Below are 23,676 nucleotides of genomic sequence, written 5' to 3' on the forward strand. Positions count from 1 at the left end.
GTTGGCGCGACCGCCGGACGTGGGCCTGCGCGGACCGCCCGCGGCGCGCGTCTGGGACTGTCCATTTCTAAGTGATTATTGTTTTGAATTTTCCTGTAGACGTGAATGTTGGTTGATTTGTTTCACGCTCCGCTCACCGGTCTGGAAGAAAGCTACAGATGCATGCTGGTGTCACTTGTCGTTGAAGTGTGGGCTGCTAGTCTGTGTGTGTGTGTTCCTTTTGGATTAAGGGAAGGGGATGACATTGTGATTTGGTCTTCTGTGACCGTCTATTCTCAAGGTCTCGCCGACGGAGTAAAGAAAACTGGGCGAATCCCATGTGTGGATCTTACCTGGGTTGGAAGTAGGCTTTGCTGCCCTCCTCCTGTTTCTCCATCTTTCTCATTCTCTCCTCCTCTCGTTCCCCTCCCCCAGCTCTTCTCCTCTCCTCTCTTTCTGTTCTCCCTTTTGCCGCATTCAGCCTTGCGGGAGGGTCTTTGTAAAATTCAAAAAGCCGTGGGTGCTCAACATTTCGTTTTACTTGCAGGTCTGATACGGGGAGGAGACCGGAGGAAAGATGCCCACCGATTCTTTCTGTCTGGCTGCCCAGGCTCGACTTGACTCCAAATGGTTGAAAACAGATATACAGGTGGGGTTTTGAAATGCCTTTTTCTTGGTGTGTTCCTGCCTCCATCTTTAAATTTCTGATTAAGGCTTTCGCCAGGATTTATTAAAGGGATGCACATTGGATCTTGCTAAATTGGAGAACAGGTTTACTTCCTGTAACTTAAAGCGAACCTTTGATTGTGTCAGTTTTTATTGCTGTTTTTGTAGATGGTGTGTGGCCACAGTTTAATTACCGTTATTTGTAAGTGCAGGAAACTTCACATCTAGTTGTGGATTTTTTTTTATTTACTGTTTTTTAAGATGTCTAGCTTTCTGAACCATATCTTGGTGACTGTTTAATGACAGTTTTTGAGGTGTTCAGCTATTGATGTGGAGCAGATGTAAAGTGCAGCAATTTGTTAGGTCCTCCAGAAACTCCCTCATTTTATGGGATCTCCTCCTCGTGTTTCTGGAGGGACAAGAGTTCAGTTGAACTGTTTTGCGTTTGTGTTCTTGCCATGAGGAACACCCAGAATTTACCTGGAGGACATGGAAACAAACTGGTGGTCTTACATTCCCTAATGTTTTGATTTAATTTCTGCGAGCTTGTCCAGAAACTCAGTAACATATTTATGTGCTGTTCTTTACACAAGTTAGTTTTATTTACAAATGGTTTGGTAGACCTACTTTCTTTTTGCACTACCAGCAAAAAGAAGTCTTTGACGTGTTTTGTACTGTGTATGTCTTTTCCTCTTTGAGTATAATTGTTTTAAGGACTTCTTAAACTGTCTACATTCTATAAAAAAATCTTGCATCGTGCATGATGGTTTTAATCAAGAGCCATGTTTTCTTAAGCTATTGATCATAGATATTTGTAGCAAGGCATTATTGCCCCTCCCTGATAGTTTTGTATTGAGTTCCAGTAGGTCTGAGAGCTAAGTATTTAGAATTATGTTGTAGATCTAGGTTGTTATGATGGTGTGAAGTTCGATAAGAAGCACAAAGAATTGGATGAAGAATTGGCATAAAAGTTATTCTTTTGGTTTGTTTTTGCTTAAACATTTGCTTTTATTTAGCAATCACAGCATGTTTTCCTTTGTCCTGCTTTTTAAAGGGGTGTGGGGAAAGTAAATACAATTTTTTATTTTTGAAATCTGGAGATTCAGACATACTGGTTTTAAGGATTGTTTTTCTTTTACTGTTTATGCATTTTGAGACACTTGTTGAACTAAAGAACAATACCTAATGACGTTTTCCTTAATAATCTGTGATGCTTGCTTTCTTGGAATTTTAAATAACTTTCAAGAGTCTACTAAATTCCTCCTAGGAATAAATGAAGACACCTAGGTTTTGGATAGTGCCCCAGAGGAGAAATGTGGTATGGGTATTGAAGCTATTCAATATTGTGGGGGGAAAAAATGATTGTTGAGATTGGTTTTATTCAAATTTCTCTAACTTTGCTCATTAAAAGTGAGGGTTGAGTGTGGTCATTTTACCCTAAGGGTTTACTTAAATACAGTTTTGGAATCCTTCCTGTAGACACATTGAAGATGCAAGCTTTGGATTGACAAGTTTTATCCTGGTTAGGGATGTCTCTCCCACTGGGAATGGGAAGCATCCCATTCTTTAGACCGTGCTTTTGTATTGGAAACTGAATTGTCCCCTGGTTAATGAATAGAGTAGGCTAATGTGATAGAAGAATGTGTCTTACCCATTGAGTTTAACAAAATTTAATACACACAATTCTGTGGCTATTTTGTTTGAAATGCTCTTGTAATTTTTAGTGACTTAGAAAAAAAGGATACTTGGGGACTATAAAATTTATTGTTAAAAATTAATTTATCAGTTGTTCACACTAAAAACTTTAATCTGTGGATATGATGAAGAACACAGACAGCTGTCCTGGACACTTGATTGTACATGTTTAGACACTTTGGGCCTAGAACCTTGCAACCAGCTGGTTCCAGTGGAGTTCCCTTTATGATGGAGGGCATGTGGTTTTTTTTTTAAAAACATACATAATGCTTTTTTGCTTTTTCTGTACTCATTTTTGATTGTTATGTAGAATACCTTGAGTCACCATTTTTTCCTTCACTGCTCTTGAAGATACAGTACAGTACAGATATGTTAGCTAAGGTAGCCAGTGCCATTACCGTTTTTGTTGACATTTAAAGTCTTGATATGATTGGTAGATTTTCATTGAACCAAAACATTAATTAAGGAAAGGAACTATAGGAAATACTACATGATACTTTAAAACCTTTTTATTCTTAGAACATACATACATTTATTTGGGAGTTTTGATGTAAGACTAAGGGCGTGTCTTTGAGCTTGAGTCCAGGAATGGTGTTATCCTGTTCTTTCTTCTTGCATAAGCTCTACTCAGATGAATCTCCTACAGTTTCTATTTTTGGGTTCTTTGAAGAGGAGCATGAAATTGGATATGTATGAAGCAGTTTTTTTAAAGTTTTTATTTTGAAATAATAATAGACTCACAGGAAGTCGCAAAGAAGGAAGAGAAGCTGCTATTTATTCTTTGTCCAGACTCCTTCAATGGTTACATCTTATGTGACTATGGTACAGTATCAGGATGAAGAAATTGACATTGTTAACAGTGTATGCCATTTTATTGCTCATAGATAGTTAATGTAACTCACCCCAGCTGAGATCCAGGACTGTTTGCTCAGCACAAAGATCCCCTTCTAGCTGCCCCTCTAGAGTCAAATTCTTCCTTCTCCCCATCGCTGACAGCAGGCAATACATCTCTCTAGTTATGACACTTTATAGCTGTCATGTTCTCTGACCTTTTGCGATTGGCTTTGTTCATTCAGTGTAATGCTTTTCAGACCCATCAACATTGTTGTATATCGATAGCAGCTTGACCATATATTTGTCTCTTTTAATCACCGGTTTAAAATGATTGCGTATAAAAATGAGCTTTTAAAGTCAAATTTAGTGTGTATGCTGTCACTTTAGGCTTGGAAATATCAGTAGATTAAAGAACATACATGAACATCTTGGTAAATTCTGTTCTTAGATTATTCCACTTGATAGGTGAGATAGAGATAAAAGAATTTTATAAGTATAGTTAGTTAATAAATATACACAATGACTTTTGATTACGTTTTCTGTAGGGTAGTTAGCATTGCTCACTTTTTCATGTGTTTGGTTATTTGTATCTTCTCTGTTTTCTGGATCAATCTTCTTAGGCATTTATAAATTTTGTTAGTCTTTTTAGGAACTTTTAGCTTTGATTCTTTGGTTCTTTATATTGTGATAATATAGAGGAAAAATGACTTCACTATCCAATTTTGACTTTATAAGACTTTATGCAAAAGAAAATTGAATAGCATTTTTAGGGTACTCAAGAAGATATGAGCCAAAAGTAACTTTCCAGGTGAAGATGACACATACTTATGAATGAACAAGAACTTGGGAGATCTTGTTGCCATGAGCCCATCATGAGGAATGAAGTAGTGAAAATCTGTGGGTGGTGGAGTGACTGTAGGTTGTCGTGAAGGTTGGTGATGGGCAGCAAGCACCTGGCCTATTTCGACCTAGGCTAAATGAGTGTTGAAAAGGAGAGTGTAGTGCATGCACTTCGTATGTGTAGGGATGTTGGTCATAGTGTAGCTATTCTGCAGTGTCTAATCTAGTAATCCTGTGTGTTTGAGTTTTTACTTTAGAAATTGTTTTTCCTAGAGTTAGCATTTGGGTCCTCTTGAAATCTTCCATTTCACTCATATTCATGTTCATATTTTTGTCTGAGTATGTGGAACACATCTATTATGAAGCTTTTTAATATGCTTATCTGCTGATTCCCTCGTCTGTCACCTTTGGATTTATTTATTATTTCTATTGATTGATTGGTCTGGCTACGGAGCATGTTTACATGCCTGATAATATTTTTTTTTGATTGAATGATGGACTTTTTAAAGAAGTTGTGTTGGATTTTATTTTACTTCTTTAAAGAACATTAATTTTGTCTGGCATGCATACAAGTTACTTGGGATCCATCGATCTTTTAAAAACTTTATCCTAAGGTTTGTTTGGACTGATCTAGCATAGTCTTTAATGTTGTGCTAATTTATCTGCCCGATTAAGGCAGTATCCTTAGGATTCTGATGCTTGGTATATTCTGTTTTGTTGGTGAAACATAAGCTTTTCCCAAATTGTGACTCACGGGATTCTGCCTTACTCCTCTCTAGTGTTTCTTTCTGTAGCCTTGGTAGCTTTCTCAACCCATGACCAGGTCAGTACTCAGCTGAAGGCTCAAGGGGTCCCTCTGTTCATTTCCAGGTATTATTCTCTCAGTGCAGCTCCCTGCCCTACTGTATTCTTGTCACTTTGACCTACTTGCTGTTCATCTGTCTCCTCAATTCACAAAGATCTCAGCTCTATTTGGGTTCCTCTCTGTGTCAGTGGGAAGCTACTGGTAAGGCAGTGAGCTGAGAGTTTGTAGACCTTCCTTTATTTGTTCTCTTCTTAGGGATCTCAGTTCTGGGCTGTCTGTTGTTTAGCATTTGAATACAGCTACTTGGTATATTCTGTCTGTTTTGTAGTTGATTATAACAGGCAATTCCTAAGATGTTAGCCCTTTTCTGGCAGAAGCATGGGCCTTCCCACTCTGCTTTTAATCTCAGTGAGCTTTTAGCTTTAGATCATTGTATTTTTTCAGTTCTAGAAATTCTGTGCTTTGGTTTAAATGAATTTCACTGAGTTATGACTATACTTAGTAAAATGTATCTATTTTAAATATTGAAGTATTTGGCAGTTAAATCGCCACATTGGGTACTTCCTTACAGTAATTTGCAGCTCTCTGTGAACATTTTCAGTCTGGTTTTTCAAGTGCTCGACCATCTTAAACTTTGGACACCTCTTCGGTTACTCCACTGTGCTCCCCTTCCTTTGGGTCGACAACCCAGCACGTCTGTGGGCTGCCCTCCACTCAGTCTTAGACTAATGTCACACAACAGAGTGGGTTATGGCTTCCCAAGGTAGGCAATGCAAAGCCTGGGAGGTGGAGAGAGTGGAAGCTGGCTGGCTCTCCAGGAGGGGAACTTTGCCTGGTTGATTGAGAGAGAGACAGGAAACTGGGTATTTAATTCCTCCCTTGGATTCTGTGATGTGGTTTCTCGCTGAGAGACCTGCTGTATCTGCAGCTCTCTAGGGGATGTGGGCGGTACAGTAGCACAGGACTCAGCAGAGTTCTGTAAAGGGCCAGATAGATAGCAAATGTTCCTGGGAGCCATATGTGCTTGTCAGAACGGCTCAGTTCTGCTGTGCAAATGCAGCCACAGACAGTACATAAGCAAGTGATTGTGGCTGGCTCCACTACAAGTTTATAGATGTTGACGTTTGAATGTCATCATTTTCATGTGTCAACAAAATATTTTTCTCCTTTTGATTGCTTTTCAACCATTGGATAATGTAAAACACATGGTCAAATGGACTGTTACCGTTCAAAGAAGGAGCCTTTTGGGGTTGTGGAACTTGCTGGCCCTAGTAAAATTCTGTTTCTGTGCTTCATGCGCTCCCTGCCCCTCCTAGCCCTGAGCTGGCCGCGGTCACGTAATGCGTCACGCTTCGCTCAGCCTCCTTCCTAGGACCAAGACTGTGCCTGTATTTCTGGTGTCTGGATCTGCACCTGATCTATTTCTGTTGATTTCTTTTTTTTTTTTTTTTTAAAGATTTATTTATTTATTCATACAGAACTGGGGTACAGGCCAGAGGCTCAGGGGCGGCGAGAGGCTTCACCAGAGACAGAGTGGGGAGCAGAACAGGCAGATCTACGAAGTACACTGCTGAGGGAAGCAGCGGGCGGGTCAGGAGAGGTCTGCCACGCCATGTGGTCACCTCCGGGGCAGGCGGGAATCGAACTCATGCGGAAGCGGCTTTAGATTCTCAGTGCAGTGCTTTAACCCGCTGCGCCACAGGGAGGGCCCTCTGTTGATTTCTTGATCTTGATTTCTTCTACTTTTTTCACTTTTTACCCATGTGGTTTTATCTACTATTATTTTTGTTTAAGTTGTGGTTATTGTGTGTAGAATGTTGTGGAAACTCAATGCCTGGGTAATGATATCCTTCTCCAGAGAGGACCCACTGAGCTGGGAGCGCAAGCCATCGGGCTGCTTCAGAGCAGCAGGAAGTGAAGGATCGAGAGCAGGCTCCTTGCGGGGAGGTGTCTGCTTCCACCTCTGCTGCGCTTCTGCTGCGTGCGCCCCAGGGAGCTTGTGCTTCCAGGCCTTTCCCCCTGAGCACCGGGCTCCATCCAGCCTTCCTCTCAGCTCTTCTGGAATCACTTGCTCGGAAGTTGCCTCTGAGCTGCACTTCTGTCAGGTCTCAGGCTTACTCTTCCTTGCTGCCCTGCGCTGCTTTGAGTATTTAACAGATAGATCCACTCTGTTTCTGTCTGAGCTTCCTTGTCCTAAAAACCTGCTCTTAACATTTTTTGGAATTGGCCTGTTGTCCTGCAGATAGCTGCAAATATTTACACAGACTATATTTCAGGCATAAAAATAAGAAATATAAAACACTTTCTGACCTATAAGTCAATCAAAATGCCATTCAGTTTTTTTTTGTTTTTTTTTTTATTGTGTAATCATGCCGTTCTGAAGGGTAGGTGTCTTTGGCTTAAAATTCTGACTTTATGTCTTGACATTGGTGTGACTGCTATAGGCTGTCAGTGGAAGCCAGACTTCTCAACTTGAATGTTGGTCTTCCCCTGGCTAGCCTGTGCAGTAGGATGCGCTCCAGTGGTGCTGGATAGCGGCAGTGAGCCCTGCTTCCTGTCAACGTGAGCTCACGAGGGGAAACAGCTAGTACAGTGTGATGCGTTTGCCACGTAGTTTAGATACTGTGTTTTGTGCTTTCACAAATCCCATCATATCTACAAAATGCTCATGTATCTTCTGCTTCTGGTGATTTGAAGAAAAAGCACATACACTTGGTGAATCTGAAGGTAACCGCCCAGCTGTAGGCCAGTGTGTCTGAGTATGTTAGTGTAGGCTGGGCTAGCTATGATGTCCAGCAGGCTAGGTGTGGAAGTGTACTTTTCCTGGCAATATTACCAGGTTTGGGTTTTCTTGAGATGTGACCACATTGAAAAGCCAGGAGCATCCATAGTCATTTTAATAGAGACCTTCAGGGCCTAATCACGATCTTATTGGTGTGTTAAGTGTCTGTAGCACCTATTGGGGGCATGACTCCCCTGAGCTGCTCGCTCTGTGTGTATGTGGGTGGCGTGTTGGTGAGAAGAGTCCAAACTTGGGAGTTAAGCTACTTTTGAAAGACCCAGAGATTTGTGAACTTGATTTCACTGTCCCCCAATACCTCCCTGTTACGACTCCCCTTGCTGGCTCTTGAAAAATATCTGCATCTACTCTCAATTCAAAAGGGAAATTTAAGACGTATGCCATCTTCCATTGGGAACTTTGAGTATGTTAGCTGCTAATGAAGAGAAGACACCCGTTTATGCATATACTCATCAGTAGATAAGCTGAGTATCTTTGATTTCCTGTACAGGCTTTTTTGACATTGTCATGATTGTTTTCCAGTTTTCCTGGCTTCTTTCCCCTCAGGACCCCAAACTTCCCTCAGGGCCCTGGAACAGCTCCCCGAGGGGCTTCCTCTCTGCCTTTCAGTCTAGCTCTTCCAAGCCCTCCTCCAGGGAGGGAACTTGCTCTGTTGTCTTAGTAATTTTCCTCCTTCCTCAAATCCTTTGAGATGTTGTACTTGGCTTAGTGGTTACTGAGGTCCGCACCCAGTTCTTCTTTGGATGGGTGGATCCCAGATCTGTGTGTATGTGGGGGTCTCCTTGTTTGTTACCTTCAGTAGTTAGTACAGATCTCAATGGTTAAAACTGAGTGAATTCCCCTCAATTTCTGTTCTGTTCCTGCTTCTTTCCTCTTTCACATCTGATCTATCCTATTTGTCACATCTGGTCTATCCTATTTGGTCTGAGAAGTCATAAACCCTCTGCTTCCCATGGCTTGGGTTTGTATCCTTTTTTGGGGAAAGGGTTTCTTTGGCAATGGCCATGTAAATTATTTTCTCTTGTTTCTAGTTTTGTTTCTGTCACCTTGCAGTGCAGTGGTAACTGAGTTGTGATTAAGGTTCAGATCATTTATTTCCTGAGTAACTAAAACCGGCATGTCATTTCGGGAGCATGGTGCTCCCAGGGCTGTTTAGTCAGGGTGTTTGCTTTGTGTGGATGTGTGGGCACTGGGCTGGACTCCAGCGCTCCTGTGAGCCCCTTGTCACCTGCACATGCAGCTGAGCCAGCTCTTCCCAGTCCCTCGCTGAGACCCCAGGGCCCTGAGTGCACGTGGCCCAGTGTTTAGGGAGGAATTTACTTTCCCGCCCCTACCCTTTGATACTTTTGCCAAGAGTCATATGTTTCAGTCCCGGTTGTGTTTATGGCAGTTCTCTTTAGTGATGTGAAAGACAAATATGAGTGTTGAAAGAAAATGATTGCTTTTATGAAAATTAAGCTGGATGCTGAATTGGTTTTCTGTTGCTCTATAACAAATCATTGGTTTAGTTGTTTCCAGGAACTTACTGTGTCCTATCTCCCCAGTTTCTGTGGGGAAAGAGTCTGGCCCTGTCTTTGCTGGACCCTCCCCTTTGGCTGTCATGGGCTCCCAGCAGGGTGTCTGTGTGCTCTCATCTGCTTCTCTCTGCAGTCCTACTGGCAGGATTCCCCTGCTGCTGTCAGGGGACTGGGTCGAGGGCTTCTCGAGGCCATTCTTCTCCATTGGCGGGGCTGTCTGCCACCAGATAGCCACAGAGGTGGGCCCGGCCTCTTCAGGGCTTTCCCACTGCTAAGTAGGGCCTTCAGGATCAACTTCCTTTTAAATAACTGGACATTGATGGATTTGGGACCTTAATTATATGAGAAATGCCATCACTTGTGCTTTAGAAAGGCAAAAAAGCGTCAAAGGTATGAGAGCTCATCCTACTTAGAGGTGTCATCCATACTCAGAGGGCGGTGCACCAGAGGGTGAGGGTCTTGGGGGGCCATCTTAGAGTTTTGCCTACACTAGACATTTTAGATAAAAGTGAGAGTATAAAACACAGAGTTGCAAAAAGGTTGGGCAAAAAAAAAGACTTGAGGGTCTAGAGTTCTGTGCTGAGATTGCTCACAAAGTTCCCATCAGTCCTTGCTCCATTTTAAAGAAACAGGTGGGACATCGTGGATGCTTTGTGAGGGTGGTGACAAGGTCCCAGTTAAGTGAACTTGTGACCAGAGCAGCAGCCCAGCCTCCCATTGAAAATGGGCAGAGATGTGCCTGTTTTAATGTTCAGTGTCTGGTGGCACAGAGCTGCTGCCCTGCAGTTTGGAGAGTAGAAGCCTGCAGCCGCTCTCCCCCAGCCCCTCGCCCTCCCTCCCACCCCAACAGACAGCTTGCACTGGGAAGCCTTTTCTGTCACATAACTCCTGACATACCAGGCATTCTTGTTTTTTTTTTTCCTTTGAATTTCACTAATGGACTTGGGTTTTTATTTGTTCTTGCAGCTCAGTATAGTCTATGTATTTTGCAGCTCAAAACTGTCCTAAATTTGGCCAGTAGAGTTTCCATCAGACTGAGTAATTTTTTGATGTACACCTAAGATATTCCAGTGTCACTGCCTGTCCTGACCTTTGAATCTGTCTTTTCCCCAAAACCCTTGCTTTATTTAGTGAGAAGTGATATTTAGAAACCAGTGTCTGGGTACTATAGTACCAGTGTCTGGGTACTATTGGAGGTCCTCTCCAAAGACAACTAGCAAATAAATTAAGATTGAAATTTACATGGAGATTTCTAATCAGATTGTTTTTAAAATTTTCTGATTTTTATCTCTTGCAAATCTTAAAAAGCTTAGTATCGGCCCTCCCTGGTGGCACAGCAGGTTAAAGCACAGCTCTAAGAAGCTTAAGCCCTTTCTTCATGAGTTCATTCCCCGCCTGCCCCAGAGGTGACCACATGGCGCGGCAGACCTCTCCTGACTCGCCCGCTGCTCCCCTCACCAGTGTACTTTGTCGATCTGCCTGTTCTGCTCCCCACTCTGTCCCTGGTGAATCCTCTCACCCTCCGCATCTCTGGCCTGTACCCCAGTTCTGTATGAATAAATAAATAAATCTTAAAATAAAAAAAGCTTAGTATCCAATGATAACATTAGTATGCTTGATTGTGTATGACTGATTAACACTTTATCATATACTATACGTGAAGTAGTTATAAAATTTATTGCATAGAACTGGGGTGCAGGCCAAGGTTGCAGGGGTGAGAGGACTCACCAGAGACAGAGTGGGGAGCAGAACAAGCGGATCCACTGAAATACACTGCTGAGGGAGCAGCGGGCAGACCAGGTTAGACAGGAGAGGTCTGCCGGGCCTTGTGGGTCAGTTCCCTATCTGGGCCTGGCAGGCTAGAGTGGTGATAGTGCCGGGATTTAACACCTAGACCACCAGGGACACCCCATGCACATGTTTTAGAAGTAAAAATGTAGGAAGTGTACTCAAGACTTTGTTCTGACTCGTCTCTACTGCCCTCCCCATGTTCTCCTTCCCGTCTCGATATCGACAATTATAACATTTTTGGTTTTTCTTCACAGAGTGCAAGCATGAACCACCTGTGTTTTCCTTATGTTTCATGAAAGTTAGCATAGCACATATACTATGATGCCCTGTGCCTTTTACCCACTTACTATATTTTCTTGGGGTGATTTTCATTCAGTGTTCAATGACTGAATAAGAGGAAGTAAAATATTTTTTCCTGTCATTCTTTAAGAATGTGAGTGCGATCGCTCTGTAAGTGTATCTTGTTTATCATTGCCAGCTTGCATTCACGAGAGATGGGCTCTGTGGTCTGTGGAATGAAATGGTTAAAGATGGAGAAATTATATATAATGGGACAGAAATAACCCAGAACGGAGAGCTGCCTCCTAGAAAAGGTAAGGACCTTTCTAATTTGCATTTCATAGATACTTTGGGGTGTGCTGCAGGAACAAGTGTGTTTGAATGTAACTCTTTGGATCTTTGGAGTTTCATTTTCGCTCTTGTGATTGTGGTCTAAATGATAATTTGATGAGCTGCCTAGATTTTATTGTTCTGTGTGAATTGAAGACATTTCATCTAAGATTGACTAGAAATGATTATTGCTGTAGTTTTTCCTGATGACTCTCCTTTGCAGAATCACATAGAACACTTTTTGGGAACATTCTGCCTGTGGCAAGGCTTGGTCCCTTCTGTATTGTCTAAATGCAGAAATACCAGTGAGTAATTAGCTCTGTAGTTACAAAATCTCAACAAAACTGTCATTTGATTGTCCTCCACTTTTTGTGTAAGGATCACCATTGACATTTAAAAAAAACGGATGCCTGTGTCCATTCCAAAACTATAAACTTTAAAAAATTCCCACTTGTGACCCACTGCTAAGGTTTATTAGTCATACTATTTGAAAATCAAGATAGATAGAAATGGTATTTTATTATTTTTCAAAAGCTTTATTTATGCATACAAGAGCTGGGGTGCAGGTCAGAGGTGTGGGGGTAAAAGGATTCACCAGAGAGAGAATGGGGAGCAGAACAGGCAGATATATTGAAATCCACTGCTGAGGGGAGCAGCAGGACAGGAGAGGCCTGCTGTGCCATGTGGGTCACTTCCCTAGCCGGGGATCGAACTCATGCTGACTTGCCTGCAGATAGCTTATAGTCCTGAGACTTAACCCCTTGTACCACCAGTGAGACCTCTAAAAATTGTATTTCAGTAGAACATTCATTCATGTTGAATGAATTGGGATAGCGTCTACTTTAAATCACATTGGAAAAACATAAGTATACCTTTTTAGATATATTGACTAGCAAAGTTGTTCTTTTTCCGCTAATATTTTATTATGAATATTTCCACACACACGGAACAGTGGAATGATATCTACAGCTGGCAGCTGTGCACTCACTCCCTACATCCAGTGTTTTCTCCACTTGTTTTTTGCAGGGTTCCCTACCTCTCCATCTTTTTCTTTAAAGTGATCTGTTATTTCCTTTCATCTCAACTCTGCAAAGAAATGGAGGCCACAGTTGGCACAAATAACAAGGGGGTAGAGAAAGAAAGTGAAGTTAGACCTGTTGAAAAAGCTTGACTGTTATTTCTATTACCCTCATGGACACCAGGACTGTCTTCTGTAGTTCCATGAATCTTATTTTTAGCTTTTTCTGCCTTCATATTGTACACATGTGTGACCGTTGTGTTGTCTATCTAGGACTTGAGTTCTTATGCGTTCCAACATAAAAGCCTGGAGGCAGTTTCTTTCTTTCTTTTTTTGAACATCAACATTTCACTTCTCTCTTGTGTCAGTTGAATACTTTCCCATTGGCTTTGTTTACAGGTTTTTTTTGAAATGGGGGAGAGGTGTAAAACAGCAATGTTTCCAGAAGAACTTGTGATTATTTGGGCAGAAAAAACATCCACATATGAAGATGTGTTACAGGAAGACCCCATGGAGTTGAGGGTGGAGTGTTTTCTGTGGTCTGGGAAGCAGTTGGGAGGGCTGGCCTGGGCGCTAGAGTGCTGGTGTGTATGGTTTCCAGGGCTGTGGGCACAGACTTCAGGTGGAGGACTACAGAATGCACAACTGACAGTAATTGTACAGAGGAGGAGCAGTGACAGGAGCAGGAGTCACAGAAGTCGCCTGGGCCCACATGGAAGGAAATGGATGCCTTTGAGTACCGAGCTGCATTTTAAATCCCCAGGGTAAGCCTGCAGATGGTCATGGACACATCCCCAGGGACACTTGCACACTAATGTTTAGCAGCATAGGGGACCATGGATGTTAGGAAAAGTACTTTATCTTCCTGGCAGTGAGAGTGCAAAGCATTAAATGTTGGCCCCCTCATCAAGGGTCCTCAAACCGTTGGTCACCGGGATCGCCTGGAGAGCTGGGTCAGACACCCATGGCTGGCTGTGCCCTCCTGAGATTCTGATTCCTTAGAGTTGACAAGGGGCCTGGGAACTTTCCAAGCCCCTGTGATATTGTTTGCTTTTCTGAGGGTCTGTCATGTCTGTACTCCATTGGGAGTACAGAAAAGGAAAAGCTTTCTCAGGTGTTGTTTACAAAACAACATTAAAAACAACCCATTTGATTCACAGCAAGTGAAATTTCCCTCATAACTCTATTCTGTCCTCCATAATGAGTTCTTACTGCTTTGGATCTTGAGTTCTGTTTGGAAGACTGAACTCACCCTTGGTGTGTCCGTTCCAAGCAGTGATGTCAGCTTTTGCTAGAATCTGTTCCCCGCGGGGTTGGTAATTCCACAGAGGCCTTGCCTTTGTTCTTGTTTATTGAAGACTCAACTTCTGGCCTTTTGTTTTGGAAGGAAGCAGATGATAACCCTATGGTTAACTGCTTGGGCTGAAACAATGGGCAGGAGTGAAATCCTTCCCAGGAAAAACTTCAGCCCTGCCCTGTGAGGACAGGGTAATTGCCCCCCTCCCCCAGCAGGAGGCAGGCATGATCTCACCTGCCTCCTACCATCCTGGGAACTGCAGTGTGCTTGTTTAAATAACATTCCGCTTATTTGAGGTTTATCTAGGAATTGTTAATTTTTTTCTTTTTGATGTGATAGCTTTTTCTATAACAACCTAGAGATTCCTTGAAACACAGGGAAACTCTGAAGATAGTGATGAGCTGCTGAGCATTGCTTGGGACTCCCATGATGGTGGCATCAGTGTTTATTTATTCATTTATTTTTAAAGATTTATTTGCGCATATAGAACCGGGGTACAGGTCAGAGGTGCAGGGGTGGTAAGAGGATTCACCAGACACAGAGTGGGGAGCAGAACAGGCAGACTGACAAAGTACACTGCTGAGGGGAGCAGCGGGCGGGTCAGGAGAGGTCAGCTGCTTCTGCTGTCTCTCTTATCTGCGGTCCTGGAATCTGCAATGTGTCTCCCAGTGGGACATCAATGAGTTGATGTTGTCATGTAAGTCACAAATTCATTCATTCACTCATTGGCTTACCTGGTTTGGTCTGGCAGTGAGGAGGGTTGTAGGTAGTGGATGAATGAGCCAGATGATGGTGAATGAATCAGGCATGGCCTCCACATTCCTGGAGCTTCCATTCTAACTGGGTCAATGGTGAAAACTAGCAGTGGGAAGGAAACAGCAGAGTGATTCGGGAAGCTGCTAGGGAGGGCTCTAGAGATCCTGTGCCAGGTCCAGTACTCAGCCCCTCATCCTGCATGTCAGCACTCACCTGCCTCATTCATACGTCTCTCTGACCCTGCTTCATTTATTGTGCTCCCTGCTCTTTGGCCCTCTCTTGCTCAGTCATGCCCCTTATCCTGCCTTGTAACAACCCTGCACTCAAGAGGGATCAGGTGAGTGTAGGGAGTCAGAGAGTGTCTCCTGCTGCTGGTACCTTCATGCCAGCTGGCACTGTCCAGACATCCTTGGGAGGATGGGACCTGACCTGTTCTTTATTGTGCCTCTCAGGCGGTGGCTTTGAGCTGCTTTGCTGTATGGGCTCTGTTTTCTGAGTATTCTTGGTAAATTTTATTTCTCCATCTTTTAAAGTCCCATAATTGATTTGATAGATGACTTCTTCTCATTTGAGAATAATTTTCCTATTAACTGACCTTCATCTGTTGCTATAGATTTTTTTTTTGAGGTATCTTGCCGGTGTTACATTTGTAATAAAGTGAGAAATAACAAATGTTGCATTGTATCATTACAATGCAGATGAATCAGGGAAATTTGGCCACTTCCTTGTTTGTGTACCATTAGAAAGTTTTTATACTTAAACTTCTTTGTAAATAACTGAAAAACAAATTTTAGTGTCCTACAAAAACATCTAATAGCTTTTTAGAATTAATATTTGATTAGTTATGATCCTTAGTGTGCTGGTTAATTTCATCTGTAAATTGACTAGGCCATGGTACTTTGATACTGGTCAAATACTATGAACTTCTTTTTTGGTGAAGCTGTCAGTTGGATGAGATTCACATTTAAATCCATGGACTTTGGGTAAGACAGATTATCCTCTGTATGAGGGTGGGCCTATCTAATCAGTTGAAGAGCCAAACGATTCAGTAGAAAAAACACTGACTTCCTCCCAGCATGTAGGAATTCTGCCAGCTCATTGCCTTTGGACTAAAACTGTCAGTCAGCAGCTCTCTGGGTCTCGGGCCTGCAGGTCTACTGCAGATCTTGGACTTGCACTTCCAGAATCTTGTGCACCACTTCTTCCATCTCTCAGCCCACGTGTGTGTATGCACGTGCCATGCATGCACTTGTGTGTGTGAACTTGTACACACATGCATGTACACACATGTGCACATACACACCCCACCCCCACACCTCCCATTCTGTTGATTTTGTTTTTGTAGAGATCCTTGTTACCCATAGTTTTTTCTTAGTCATTTTAAGTAGCAAATGATAGTGAATGTGCTTTCTTAAAGGTCATGATTCAAGTAAAACGAAAAGTAAGTGAACCTTCTTCCACAGTGGAATGCCGTTGGTGGCTTTGGGTCCTGGTGGCCCTCTGCCCCAGACAGTGCCACCCCCTCTCTCCTGGATCAGGGTCTACCCGTTAAGGACATTTTCACTAAGTCCAGTGCAGAGTGGATGGGTGACTCAGAGAAGCCCCGCCCCTACAGTCTGACGTGCATATGTACTGACCCCATCACGTAGCAGCTGGAGGTGGGCTTTAGCCTTCACTGATGGCACAGCTGAGGTTCAGAGAAGCTAACCCACCTCAAGCCTAACAGCTTGTCTGAGGGTGAATTCTGAGGGGTTTTCTGTTCAGGACATTTTTCTCACCCTTGAGCAAAATTAAAAAACTAATCACCCTCTGTTCTTTTTTTTTCTATTTTTTTTATAACAGTTTATTTTTACATTATTTTGTACATTTTTTTCCATCTCAATTGTAATCCCCGCGTGTTTCCCATCACCAAGTCACTTGTGTGCCACCACCATAATCCCATGCACTTCCCTCCACCCTCTGTTCTTAATCATAAAACTCAGTAGCAATTATTTCATTATTTTTCATAAAAAGGTAAGTAGTTTGTCAAAAACATGAGTGCAGAGGTGATTTGTCCTTTTTCCCTCCTTTGTCCTGCTTTTAAAAAGCTTTGTAGACTTCTGGGCCCTCCCTGGTGGCGCAGTGGGTTAAAGCACAGCACTAAGAAGCTAAAGCCACTTCAGCATGGTTCGATCCCGCCTAGAGGTGACCCACATGGCGCAGCAGACCTCTCCTGACCTGACCATTGCTCTCCTCAGCAGTGTATTTTGTTGATCTGCCTGTTCTGCTCCCCACTCTGTCTCTGGTGAAATCTCTCACCGCCCCTGCACCTCTGGCCTGTACCCCATCTCTGTATGCATAAATAAACAAATCTTTAAAAAAAAAAGTATACAGAAAAAAAAAGCTTTGTAGATTTCTGTGTGGCCTTAATTTATCAAGTGTGACTTTAGTATCCATAAACATGCATTATTGATCTTCCTTGTCTCAATAAAAATTTTATTTTCTAGGCCAGTAGTTCTTAATTCTGGCAGAATATTAAAAATTAATATTCAGTATTAATTTAAAAAATCTGGAATTAAAAATGCTGCTGCCCAGACTCACTGAGTTTGAATCTCAGGTGCTAGAATTCAGGAGTGGGGTTAACAACACTTGTGTATGTGTGTGTGTCTCAAGGCCCCTCGCCCTGTGCTTCTGATGTACCACGATGTTGAGAACCTTTTCTGTGTTTTAAGTAGATCTGTAATGCTTAATTTAGAGGTGCTGTATGCTTGTACTTTTGTATGTGTAAAAATATGTGTACATTATAAAAAACATCTATATTAAATACCAAGGAGCTTGGATATTCCTGTAAGCATGAGTGGTGGTGTTAACCAGATCTGTGCTAGGGGGTTGAAGAGGGGGCCCGACAGATGTGCTGGTGACTGTGCCTCTGTGGGACTCGGGAACTGAGGGTCGCGGAGTTCCTCTCACTTCACAGTTCCTGGCCCACTAAGATCCTTTCAGAAGTTTTCCTCTTTCACGTGTTTGTGTGCCCCTCTGTTTTCATGGCTTCACAGAGGCAATATGCGCCCACGTGCACTTTGGTGCATGTGAGTGGAATGAGCGGTTCCTTAGCCAAGTTTGCTCCTGGCACTGTGATGCACTTAGTTGTACATTTGTGTGTTGGTAATGTTAGACCTTTGGATTTCATACTTCTTGCCTTGGTGATGGGCTGCCTCCAGGGTGCCCCGGGGGCCTGTCGCACCTGGAAGAGTGCCTCATAGCTCAGGTGGCAGCCTGTCTGATTGGGGGGGTCCTCGCCTACCAGGAGTGCTGAAGTTGTGTTCTTCTAGGGCCATGTTTCTACCGGTGCTTGGCACTGCATAGTCACTGGGCAGACCCTTCAGGGCTTATGGCACACGTCTTGGCACTTGGGATGGTCAGTAAACTAAATTGATTTAAAAGGGGAAAAATCCTAACCTGAGCTTACATTTTAACTTTCTAATAATCTCCAATTTGGTGAGTGTAAATTATTATTATTATTATTGTTAAAGATTTATTTGTGCATATAGAACTGGTGAGTGTAAATTATTATTATTATTATTGTTAAAGATTTATTTGTGCATATAGAACTGGTGAGTGTAAATTATTATTATTATTATTGTTAAAGATTTATTTATGCATATAGAACTGGGGTACAGGCCAGAGGTGCAGGGGTGGTGAGAGGATTCACCAGAGTCAGAGTGGGGAGCAGAACAGGCAGATCAACAAAATACACTGCTGAGGGGAGCAATGGTCGGGTCAGGAGAGGTCTGCCATGCCATATGGGTCACCTCCAGGCCTGGGGATTGAACTCGCACTGAAGCAGCCACTGATAACTTGTGTCACCAGGGAGGGCCATAAATCACTATTTTATGGTTTTAATATATGTTTCTGAAGAGCAGTTTGAGTCGCTCTTCATAGCATTAGCTGTGGTTTCTTTCTGTCAAATGCCTGATATTTCTTACAGGCGTTTCTTGTCATTTGTTGGTTTAGATGTTTTTAGATACTTTTACTTTTTGAAATATGATACAGTCTTTCACAGATTTGGGTGTCTGTTTGTAATTATGCCATTTAGAAAATAATTCATGTTTAAGGGGCTGTCTACAATGGAACATGTTTCCATGTCAAGAGTAAGATTAGTTCTGTCTTCACTTGGTTGTGTAAGGAGTTTCAGGGTGTTTTTTTTTGTGTGACAGAAACTTTAAATTTTCAGAGACCTACATGCTTAGTCCTGAGCTTTTCTCCTGTGTCCCAGAGCTTGTGACCTCTGGCAGTGCATGACTCCTGTAGCTATGGCTCCTGGTTGGTGGTGGAGTGGGGTATTGTGTAGTCTAAAATGATGGTTGACTCAATCCCCATGTCACATCCCCTCTCCCCATGGACACACGGCAGTTCATCACCGGTCAGTGTCAAGACTGAGGGTCTGAGTTGTCTGAGTTATCATTTTGGGAGATGTTCTTCAGAGAAGAATTTGATAAAAATGATTTATTTCTTTGTTAAGAGGGTTACCACTGGGTTGTTCCTCACCTTGAACATCATGGTGGGCCTGTTACAGCAGTGATTGATGTAATTTTGTTTTAAACCATCAAACTTTCTGTTAATGATGTGCATTGCCACTTAACCTGACGTTTGCAGAGACAAAGGATATTATTTTCAAAAGTAATTTACAGATTTAAAAATAATTTCATTTTCTAGATGACAGCGTTGATACTCAAAGTGGAACAAAGAAAGAAGATCTGAATGATAAAGAGAAAAAGGATGAAGAAGAGACTTGCGCGCCTGTGTATCGGGCCAAGGCAATCCTGGAGAGCTGGGTGTGGGGCAGGCAGCCAGGTAGCAGGGCGTCTGAGACTGGCGCTTTGGGACGATTGGGTGGCCTCGCGCTTCTGGTTGTCAGATGGGCTTTTGGGTCATGGAACTGAAACCAGACTAATTCAAACTTTGTTAGCATTGTGGTAAAACATGTGTAACCTGCAGTTTACCGTTTCAGTCATTTTTTTTATAATAGTTTATTTTTACATCATTTTGTGCCTTTTTTCATTTCAGTTGTAATTCCCGTGGGTTTCCCAACACCAGATCACCCATGTGCCATCACCATAGTCCAGTGCCCCTCCCCCCACCCATTTTTGATCCCATTTCCCACTCCACCCCATAAAATGTCTCAGGTATATAGTTTTTTCCCCTTAGTCCTTTATGCTCCTGCTATAAGTGAAACCATTGGTTGAAACTTTTTTTTTTTGTTGCATTTTTTTTTTTTTATTACAAAGCTTCCGTCATTTTTAAGTGTACGGTTCAGGGCATCCCTCACCTCTGTTGCAGAACTTTTTCATTTTCCCAGACAGTAACATCCTGTTGTCTGGAAGCGACTGTTTTTGGATTTTGATTGCTTTAGGTATATATAAGTGGAGTCATAGACATTTGCCTTTTTGTGTTTTTTCAAGTTTTTTTTTTTTAAATTTATAGTGATTTTGAGTATGTCTTTTTGTATAGCTTTTGAGTGGTTTGTTTTGGTCTACTACATTATATATAGGCTTTACCACATTCTTATACCATGGAAACTAGGAAATAGGAGTGGCCTGCCCCTAGTGCCACTGGGGATCTTATTGGGGTGACCTTGAGCAAGTTTTCTGAGTCTCAGTTTCCTTCCCCATAAGTGTATAGTGCTACTGCTTGTCGGTGGCAGTGAGGAGCTAAGGTGCGTTAAAAGTTTTTATAGCCACTTGGCACATCCCAAGCACCTTTATCTGTTTTCTCCATCTTACAACTAACTGTGCTCTAGATTCTGAGAAGTGGGATCCCTCTGCTTGCTTCACATACTTGTTGCCTTGTTTCTCTGCCTTGTTTCTGGATGTGAGTGAGCTGAAGAAACCTCTCTCTCTCATGTTTTCTGTCTTTTTCCAGACGTGAATGAGCTAAAGGAGTGTCTCTCTGTGTTGGTGAAAGAGCAGCAGGCTCTGGCTGTCCAGTCGGCCACCACCACCCTGTCAGCTCTCAGACTTAAGCAGCGGCTGGTCATCTTGGAGCGATACTTCATTGCCTTGAATAGAACCGTTTTCCAGGAGAATGTCAAAGTTAAGTGGAAAAGCAGCAGCATTTCTGTGCCTCCTGTGGACAAAAAAAGGTAATAATGTGAACAAGAATCCCAATGTAGTTAGATGTAAAGTTCAGGCTGCTTTGTTTAGGAAAGCTCACTTTGGACTTTAAACATAATGTCATCTTGTTCTTTTTTTTCTCTGTCATTTGTTTCCTAAAATGTGGAGTGTGGTCTTGCTAATTTGCTCATGCATTGGCTTCTTTAGCTAGTCTGTTATTTGCGCACCCTGGGTATACAGGTCATCAGTGCAGTCTGTGTCATTATTTTAAAGGTCCTAATTCTATGAGTAACTTCAGAAGCCAACCAGTGGTTGGGATTGAAAATGGGATGTGAACCTTACATTCTTTTTATTTTACTACTGGGTAGGGTATAGAGTATATATAGTATTTACTGCAAAGCTAGTTTAGATGTTTCATTTTATTTTTTTCTTCCTAGTATGGTTTTTGTATTTTATTATGAGATGCTTTTAGGCATGTAATTTTAAGTGTGTTGCTGTACATCAGCAGGTTTTCCTCTGAGGCATTAACTAATAACCACTAGAATGCGTGAATTAAGGCTTTGAGTAAAATTGGCATTTGTAGCTGTCTACCAGACTTTCGTAGATAGAACCCATATTTTATGTAGTTGGCTTTGTGAGAGTATAATATTAACTAGCTCCCTGGGGAGCATATGGAAATTACAGGAGGTAGAAAGAAGCAGGGGTAACAAAAAGAAAAAACTGTCTTACTTCCCAGAGAAGTGTTAAATCTATCTAGCATACTTGCTTGGTTTCTTTCTAAGTCTAGTTGAAATCATACTATATGGCATTATTTGGGAAGTAGATTTAAGGGGAATTAAATCAGTGACAGAGGAGAATTCCTGTCTGCTTCACAGTAGCCAGCGGCACCTTTTCCTCCTTCCTTTGACCCTAGAGCCTGAGTGACTGTGGTGGTCGCTGATCTCAGAGAGGGTCTACGTAGGTGGGTGGTAGATTCTGGATTCTCTAACCATACCTGTGAGTTTGTGGAATCAATGAATTCCCTACGATGCAAAAGTGACCAAGGAGCCCAGTTGATTTTTCTTTGTATCCTTTTTCTTTGTGGTGACATAAAGGTTGATGGATTAATTGAAATCTCTCTCTCATTAAGTGGAGAAAATTCCTAAAATTAAAAAACACCTTTTTCTTTTGAGATAATTATAGATTCACATGTAGCTGTTCGAATTAGTGCAGAGAGACTGTACATCCTCTCTCCAGCTTCTCTAGTGGTAGCCACTGGCAGATTACAGCTTAGTACCCAACCAGGATGTCTTTTTACCTGCCTTACTCTGATTTTCCAAGTCTTATGAGCTCTCAACTGTGTGTGTGTGTGTGTGTGTGTGCACGTGCACATATGTATACATGCATGTTTCCATGTGATTTATCAGATAAGTGGCTGTCCACTGCAGTTATATGTAGTGATGTTTCTAAACTTTTTAAAAGATTTATTTATGCATATAAGAACTTGGTACAGGCCAGAGATACAGGGGGTGAGAGGATTCACCAGAGACAGAGTGGGGAACAGAACAGGCAGGTTGACTGAGACGCTGCTCCTACTGCAGAGGGGAGCAGTGGGTGGGTCAGGAAAGGTCTGACCCCCCTGGTAGGGGATGGAATTCTTGCTGCAGTGGCTGTGAGAGCTTCATCATGCTGCACTTTAAGCTGTTGCGCCACCAGGGAGGGTCCGATATTTCTAAACTTTTGCAGATTCTTTTCCTCATTTCTCAATTTAATAAGTAGTGGGGTGTTTGCCATTCTTGTGGAACCAACTGTGGGTTGGATATTTGACTGGTGCAGATGGGAGTGGGCCCAAGCTATTTCCTTTTTTTTTTTTTCTTGCACATACTGTAAAAAGAGCCGCGTATTGAAGATTTGACAGTTCTCACATTGTACAGATTGGGACTGCTGGGCTCTTCTCCAGGGAAAAGGTCCCAATTATTTCCTGGGACTCTCAGTATTGTGCTTTTTCTGGGGCAGCTATTTCAGAGGGCACCCAGCACCCTGATCTGAATAGACTGTATATGTGCTTTCCGTCTTAAAGATTGCAAGTGTTACACAGCTGTGTCTTGTAATGTTGGTGTCTCTTATTCAGAGGTAAAGTTGCAGTCTCTGATTCATTTCTCCTGAGCACTGATCAGTTTCTTGTGCCCTTGCCCCCAACATCACCAGGCACAGAGGAGTGCATCTAACGTCTGCGGGGGTACCATCTTCGTCACTGCTAGCTTTACCTGACACCGTGTCTTAAGCTCATTCCAGATCATCATCCATTTTTTCCCTCTCATTTTTAATAGCATTTCTTACGAAAGCAAATGATCGTAAATTTGGCAAGTGCAGCTATACTAGAAATACTATAAAGTGGAAAGTAAAACTAATTTGCTGTGCATGATTGATTTCATGCTATGTATGTTTTTGTATTCTGCTTCAATTTTTTTAAATATTTCTAGGGTGAACCATTTGTGTAGCTTTTTGTTTTTTAAAGATTTATTCATGCATATAGAACTGGGGTACAGGCCAGAGGTGTGGGAAGGTGAGAGGATTCACCAGAGACAGAGCGGGGAGCAGAACAGGCAGATGGACAGAGTACACTGTTAAGGGGAGGTCAGGAGAGGCCTTCTGTGCCATGTGGGTCACCTTCAGGGTGGGGATCAAACTCACTGAAGTGGCTTTAGCTTCTTAGTGCTGTGCTTTAACCCACTGTGCCACCAGGGAGGGCCCCATTTGTAGCTTTTTAAAACATGTGATATGAAGCTACATCTTACTACATTGACACATCTACATAATAGTAAGCTTAAGTAGAACACTCGAGCAAGATGAGCATTATGCCAGGAGAGGCTGTCTCAGTAGGATGAGGCAAGCGGACAGGTGCCTAGGGCCTCTGCTTGGCAGCCACGTCGACCCTTAGCAAAGGAGAAGGATCCAAAGTAAACGTGGCTGGATGTCCAGGTTCTCAGAGTCTCAG

The 23,676-nt window shown here is 42.5% G+C and overlaps 1 protein-coding gene across 3 annotated transcripts in view; it reads left to right on the forward strand.

The window, feature by feature from the left end:
- The window catches only part of LOC101631156 (E3 ubiquitin-protein ligase HERC2), a 120,058-nt gene that overhangs the window by 193 nt on the left and 96,189 nt on the right, over positions 1–23,676 (forward strand). For 2 of the 3 annotated variants that reach the window (XM_004693063.2, XM_012732714.1), the window contains exons 2-5: positions 527–628; positions 11,406–11,520; positions 19,303–19,440; positions 20,509–20,728. In XM_004693063.2, coding sequence (XP_004693120.1) covers positions 557–628; positions 11,406–11,520; positions 19,303–19,440; positions 20,509–20,728 — 545 coding nt within the window. In that variant the 5' untranslated portion in view covers positions 527–556. Of the gene's footprint in view, positions 1–17; positions 72–526; positions 629–11,405; positions 11,521–19,302; positions 19,441–20,508; positions 20,729–23,676 lie in introns of those variants that run through there. The other variant, XM_012732713.1, reaches the window with a different exon arrangement.

Source organism: Condylura cristata, unplaced genomic scaffold, assembly GCF_000260355.1.
Source record: "Condylura cristata isolate star-nosed mole 26May11 unplaced genomic scaffold, ConCri1.0 scaffold00035, whole genome shotgun sequence".
NCBI classification, from domain to species: Eukaryota; Metazoa; Chordata; class Mammalia; order Eulipotyphla; family Talpidae; genus Condylura; species Condylura cristata.